The following is a 7,331-nucleotide window of genomic DNA, read 5'->3' on the forward strand; positions in this document are numbered from 1 at the left end:
AAATCCTGAAAAGGAAAATCAAAATTCAACATAATACTAGTAAAATCTAAGTAATAAAATTACAACATGGTTGCCTCAATCCAACTCAGCATTCTCTATACCTGCTTTTGTGCTACAACAGCAGAGTTGAGCAGTTGTGACCAAGATCATGTAGCCAACAAAGATCAAGACATTTACTTTCTGGCCTTGTACCATAAACATGTAGATACCTCCCCCGCCCCCCATCTAAGACTCATTATTTCAACTTGTAAAGGTATTTTGTAATCCTGCTCTACTATTAAGGATAAGGCCCTTATATAACGGTCCTTATATAATTATATATTATATATAATGGTGCTTTTATTAATATATATAATTTTATTTATTATATGTAAGGACCTTATATAATGAGTCCAATTTTCATAGTTAACTAAAGTTAAATTTGCTTTACTATATTAAAAAAGAATATGGGTAAAAACATAATTCAAGAGAGACAAGCAGTTGGTGTAATGGCTATGTCGCTGGACTCCCATGTAGTCGATCACAGTTCAAGTCCCGGACCCAGCTGCTTAAACTCAGGTGCATGTTACTGCACGCCCAAGATCCCAAGAGGAAAAGGGATTGTGGTGTGGCCATCCCCCCTGGGGGAGGGTGATTTCTCACTTTCTGTCTCTCTGTCTCTCTCTCTGTCTGGCGAGCACATGCGCCCTACAGCAAAAACCTCTCAAAAAATTTAATTAATAAATAATGATAATAATTCAAGGGTCACCTGATGGCCATGGTGGGTTAAGACAGCTGGATGCCACATGGCCAACTACAATGTTGAAGTAACAGACTTGGTGGCTTGAAAAATACATCAGGTACGTGTGCATGTGTGCCCAAAATTCCAAGAGGAAGATGGAAGAGAAGGGACTGCGGCACGACCATCCTCCCTGGGGAATCCTTTCTCACTTTCCACTACCCCGCTCAAGCTGTCTCTCTCCAGCAAGCAGAGGTGCACTACAGCAAATTAACATGCACACACAAATTCAAGAGTACTCAGGTTGGGCCAGTTCCATGGTCTGGTAATTGAGGGAGCCAGATCCCACACAGCCAACTGTGCAGTTGGAATCCCAGTCTAAAAAAAAACACTGAGTACTTATGCATGACAGCCCCAGATCCCACCAAAATAGAAAAATGGAGAAGGGACAATGGTGTGACCATGCCTCATTAGTGGGTACTTGCTCCTCCCTGTCTCTCTCGAGCACATACATGCTCCATCAATTAAAAAAAAAAAAAAAACAGTACTCAAGTACATCAAACTCATGGTAACAACATATCCCTATTTGAAGGTAAATAGTAATCTAAAGTAGAATACTAGAGACTTCCTTATCAAAATGTAACATAATTACTCCTTAAGAATGTAAAAAAGGGGCTGGCCCTATATAGCACATTGGCTAAGCACTGCACCAAAGAAGCAGGCTCCCACATGGCTGACCTGAGCTCAAGTCCCAGGTCTTGTCACCTGAAAAACACTCTGGGTATGTACTTGTGGCCCAGGCTTCTGACAGGAGAGGAGTGGAGGAAAAGGGACTGCAGCATGACCAGACTCCCCTGTGGACAGTGCTTTCTTTCTTTCTCTCTCTTTCTGGTATAAAATAAAAACAGGGCTGGCTTAGGGACCAAGGGAGCCAGATCCCACATGTCCAACCATGGTTCAAATCCTTGATCCAGCAGCCTTAAGAAACATGCAGCTTGAAAAATCCTGACAGGAGAGAGAAATGGAGAAGAGACTGCATGCCCCGTTCAGGGAATGCTCTCTCCCTTTCTCTCTCTGGCAAACATTAAGCACCCTTTGACAGGTAAGAAAAGAAAAAAGAAACACAAATATACAAAAGAAAGGCAAACTTACTTTTGCTATACATTCAAAATTTGGTTAGGAAAGAATGCCTCTGGTCTCAAGAACTATAGCTACTTGCTTCCGTCAGTTAAACCATATAAAGCCAATGGAAGGCAATATACCTCTAACGCAGCCAAACGTGATCAACTAAACTACAAGCATTTTAAAAAACACTACAGAAATGCAGATGTTGGTGCCAGTAGGTGTTGTAGTGTTTGTGGCACTGGGCTCCCACAAGGCCAACTGTGGTTTGAGTCCTGTACCCAGTAGCTTGAAATACGCTGTGTGTGTGTGTGTGTGTGTGTGTGTATGCATGCAAGTCCTGAGAGGAAAAGGGATTATAGTGTGGTCATCCTCCCTGGGGGGTGATTTCTCACTTTCTCTCTCTCTGCCTGTGTGTCTCTGGTGAGTACACGCATCCCACTGCAAAAGTCTCTTTAAAAAATGCAAAAAAAATGGATAGGGAAAAATAAAACCACAAAACACTAGAATCAGGATTGGTTTCCTCACGGCCCATATTTTTGAGTAGGTAATTTCATTGACTATCAGGTATGGTAGGTAAATTATACTTTACAGGTATACAAAATTTAATGAAATTATAATGATCTGCCTTCTCTCGTAAAATCACTTAACTGAATACCCCAATTGGTGTTTTTCCCTGACAGTACCAATATACTTTTAAATATTTATATATGAAAAGGTTTATTTTTATTTTTAAAAATCTTGAAACACTTTATAAATCTTTACTTATATATAACTTCAGTAAGTCATTTAACATTTCCCCCACTTTTCTTTTTTTTAACCTTAAGGCACGTGTGCTCGCTAGAGACAGACAGTGAGAGAGAAAGTGAGAAATCATCCCCAGGGGGGATGACCACACCACAGTCCCTTCTCCTCCATTCTACTCTTGGGATCTTGGGCACACATGCACACTCGCCGAGTGTGATTATCAAGTCACCGGGGTCTGGGACTCTAACCGTAGTCAGCCATGTGGGAGTCTAGTGACATAACCATTATGCCATCTACTGATCCCTAACTCCATTTTTTGCCCTTAGTTCTTTATAAAATGCAGACAGACAAGTTAATCTCCAATTGAAAGCGTGATGTAGCTTTAAAAAAAAAAAAAAAAAAGCATATCTAACAATTTTAACTTAAAAAGTGAAAGAAAATCTCTTCTTATACTGGGAAATAATACAAAGTATTGGAAGTAAGGTTTAACTAAATCGTCTTGCTTGGTAAGGCAGTTCAAAAAATGGAGAGACCCTGGATTAGATGTTCTTTAAATCTCTCAACTGAATTTCTAAATTAGGTTGTTTTCCTTCCAATTGATTTCATGATTCCTGAACCTTACCTTTCTCGATGTAATTCTTGGGGGCCCAGGCAGGATCCCCATCTGCATATGGATCATTATACTGAACCACTGCAGCCTCCTCATCTTCATAATCCACTGGCGGTGGTGGTGGTGGAGGTGGCGAGTCATCAAACATGGGAATGTCGTCTGGTGGAGGTGGTGGTGGTGGGGTTGGACTATCAGCAACTAAAAAGATTCGGATAATTAATTAGAACCAGAAAGCATATAAATGAAAAATTAATAAGTTAATAGAAATTAGAAAAGCTCTAACTTAAATATAGCATGCACTATAATAAACATGCAATGATTAGAAATAAAAGCTTAGTGTGTTAACGTTGATACTATTTTAATAATAATTTTACAGCAATAAAATGAGCTAAAAATAAGGATATCAGGAAGTACTACGAATTAATGAATACCAAAGGTTAGGAGATCATGTCTCTTTTTATAAGAATCATAGAAGTAAAGTAGTTTCTTAATTCCAAGGCTCAGGTCAGAATAAATGTCACTCACTAATCAGCCTAGCTGCCTGAAATAAACCTATGTCATATTTGTCATTTGGATTGCAGTAAATGCTGTGAATTATATTACATTAACAATCCGGTAACTTCACTGTGCTCATTAATGCCCCTGATTTTGAATTTCAATACCTTTAGTTCTCCAGAAATAAGTGATTAATGGGCAGGTATTTGTTTATTTATTTATTATTGTTTATTTTAATGGAGAGAAAAGAAGAGTTGATGGTACTGGGTCTGCTTTTATGTATAGGTTTTTCTGTTCTTTTATTTAAATTTGAACAAGTTAAGAAAAAATTTAAAAATAATTCTCAACTAGTTGAAAATCTTGAAAATGTTCTTATTCGTGATCGATTTTTAAATGTAGAAAGCTAAGATTTGGCTTTTTTTTTTTACTGCTAGTAAAACATAAGCATGAGATGAAAGAAAGACTAGACCCTAAAGATCCAATTTTCTAAGAATACATCCACAATTGAGATTTAAACATAAAGTGTTGAGTGAAGATGTAAGTTTAAAAAAAGGCAAGAACAGAAAGGAACTTATATGAAACAAAACATAAAAATGACTCATACCTTAAATTCTAGATGGTTCTGGTATGTACATGTGCACTTTAAATAATCAAAGGTGCAAAGAGTCACATAGGAAAATATCAGGCTAGGACTTGCTCACTGAACTAGCATAATACCAGGTAACAAATGCTCCCAATATTAAGAAATTCGAAGCTAGAACACTATGAACACTACCAATGCTTCATTTAAATGTTTAATCCAAAAATTCCTTTAAGTGAACAAATATATGTGAAAACATTTTTAGGCTATTATACTATAATAATACTTGCAGGGGAGAAGGTCATAATATAAATATACTAACTCAAATGCCAATTTCTGGGGCTCTTTATGTGACCTAAGAAATTGACATCATCTATCTGTCATACAGGTTGTGATGTTTTCACTCCACCCTACTCATAGTACTGTGCTGAGAAAAATAATCAAGGGGTCCAGATTTAAAATATTTACAGATAACAGTCCTACGTCCATAACCACTTCCATCTGTGATTTCTATTTTATCTTGGGCAGGGACGGGTGTTTTAAAAGGCTATGAGACAACTCTGTGTGGTCGTGCTCACTCTAACAGCTATCACTCAGCACTACAATGTCCTTTTCTACCACCTGCCTGCATCCACTTGATCTTTGCCTATCCTCTTCCACACAGCTTTCTAACACTGAGAAGAGAGGAAAGTGAGTGTGAACCCCTCCTGACACAACCACAGCTCATATCCTTAATTTGGCCTAATGTGCAAATTGTATAAGCTGGCCTACATCCCTAAAGTTCTCTTGATTTATACACAATTTACTAATTTCATGCTTTCATTCAACTGTCTTCATGTCCAACCGCTGTAAATCTGCACTGGCTTAGCCTCAAATTATGGCAAGAGTCCTGTCAATCTCATTCTCTACATAGTATTTTGTCTAGCATCATGCATAACTGGTTCAGAAATGCTTTCTGATATTAATCATAAATAGATGTAAACACATTGCTTACTTTGACTTTTTTCTTAAACTGAAACATTTGTTTTTTAACTTGCCAGAGGTCATGTCCTTTCACTAGAGAGAGAGAGATGTAGAGGGAGAGAGCCCCCCTCCTCTGCCACGAGGTATGGTCATGGCACAATCCCTTCTCTTCCATTTCTTTATCTGGATAGCAGTTTGGGTATGCCCGTGCCCAGCATGCTTTTCAAGTCACCAGGCTGGGATTAGAACCACATGGTGACTCACGGGGAATCTGGCTTCTATAACCGCCAAGGCCACAGGCTGGTCCTAAAGCATCTATTAAGTCACCAGGAAAGTCATGACCTATTTTTCTATGCAAAAAGGCGTCATGACTTTCCTGATGACCCAATATAGTAAGTTAGCTGTAACATGCATGTATGTATATTATCACCCACTTTTACTGCCATAAGAAATTGGTATTTGATTAACAGAACAACAGAGAGGGCCAGCCCTAAAGCACTATGGTTGAGTGCTATGTACTGAGAGCCAGATCCTGCATGGCTGATAGCGATTAAACTTGAGTCCGTGTTGGGCTCCAATGGCTTGAAAAACGTGACAGGTGTTTGTGCATGAATGTCCCAAAGTCCCAACAGGACAGAGGATAAAGGAAAATGGATTCTGGTGTGACCAAGCCATACTTGGGAAGGAGGGAGTAACTATATGTCTCTTTTTCTCTCCTCCTTTCCCTCTGGTGAGCACACATGCCCTCTAACAATTTAGGGAAAAAAAACAACTGATGTACTGATACACAGTTTTATTCTCACTCTTCCTAACATGCTTTCAAAGAAAATAGGTGTCAATTAAAGTTGGGGAGCCCATGGCACAGGAAACTGACTGACTCAAGCATATCTGGCTGGTAAAAAGTAAAAAAGGCCTCTTGGGTCCAGCAGTTGGTGTAATGGCTATGTCGCTGGACTCCCATGTAGTTGACCACGGTTTGAGTCCCAGACCCAGTGGCTTAAACTCATACCAGGCACGTGTGCGTGAATGCCCAAGATCCCGAGAGGAGAATGAAGGAGAAGGGATTGCAGCGTGGCCATCCCCCCTGGAGGGTGATTTCTCGCTTTCTATCTCTCTGTCTCTCTCTGTCTGTCTGGCGAGCGCACGTGCCCTATAGCAAAAACCTCTCCAAGAAAAAAAAAAAAAAGTACAAAAGGCCTCCTTAATGAAGACTACACATGTCTAGAATAATGATAAACTTTTGGACCCCCCCCAGGACTGATGTACAGTATGATTATTTTAAAGTTATTTCCTAGAATAATTCTTAGCTATAAGGCAGTTTGAAAGGTTGAGCTGGTATAGATTTTTAAGCTTTTAAACAGGTTTAGTTTTTAGATTTGTAGTACTAAGAAGTAGCAATTTACCTCTTTTCACTGATTTTTAAATGTTTGAAAACTCTAAGTAGATGTTTGCAGTGAGAATGGTTTACACTCATATCTATCTCAACATTTTGAAAGTACAATTCTTAATAAGCCATTAGCTTGCACGCTTCTTGAAGGTAGAGACTCTGTCTTAAACTATTGGTATTCTTCATAAGCCTCGCATAAAGCATTGAATAAACAAATACATGACTGGCAGAAGGGAAAGAATGGGGAGAATAACACAATAGGGCCAACAAAGGCTGAAGAGTGAAATTTGCTCTAACATATTCTCTTGAAAGATAGGCTTGGGCAAGCTGGCTGCTCCTCTGTTCAAACCATGCCAAAATTTATTTTCATGAGGATGGTTTCAAATGAACCACCTTAACATCTTAATCTCAACTGCTATTTTGGCATAATATAATTCAGTAATAGCAGTATTTTTAAATTTTGCTATACAATATTCATTCTTGTCATGCAATTAGGATTATATACTTCTGGAACCTCATAGGTTATCAGGCAGTAATGTAAATAGTCCATGCTGATGGAAGCTATGTTGTCAAAACAATTTCCAAAACTCATTAAACCTGATCTTTATTCAGACAAGGCCATAAAAAGTTGACATTTATATATTTTTTATATATTTATATATTCTAAATATATTATTATATTAATATATATATAATATATATTATTTAT

At 38.3% G+C, this 7,331-nt stretch overlaps 1 protein-coding gene across 15 annotated transcripts in view; it reads right to left on the reverse strand.

Moving 5' to 3' along the window:
* The window catches only part of ABI1 (abl interactor 1), a 143,028-nt gene that overhangs the window by 3,408 nt on the left and 132,289 nt on the right, over nt 1-7,331 (reverse strand). For all 15 annotated transcript variants that reach the window (XM_006139730.3, XM_006139735.3, XM_006139739.3 and 12 more), the window contains one exon: nt 3,210-3,395. In XM_006139730.3, coding sequence (XP_006139792.1) covers nt 3,210-3,395 — 186 coding nt within the window. The remainder of the gene's footprint in view (nt 1-3,209; nt 3,396-7,331) is intronic.

Source organism: Tupaia chinensis, unplaced genomic scaffold (genome assembly GCF_000334495.1).
Source record: "Tupaia chinensis unplaced genomic scaffold, TupChi_1.0 Scaffold000001_1, whole genome shotgun sequence".
NCBI lineage: Eukaryota > Metazoa > Chordata > Mammalia > Scandentia > Tupaiidae > Tupaia > Tupaia belangeri.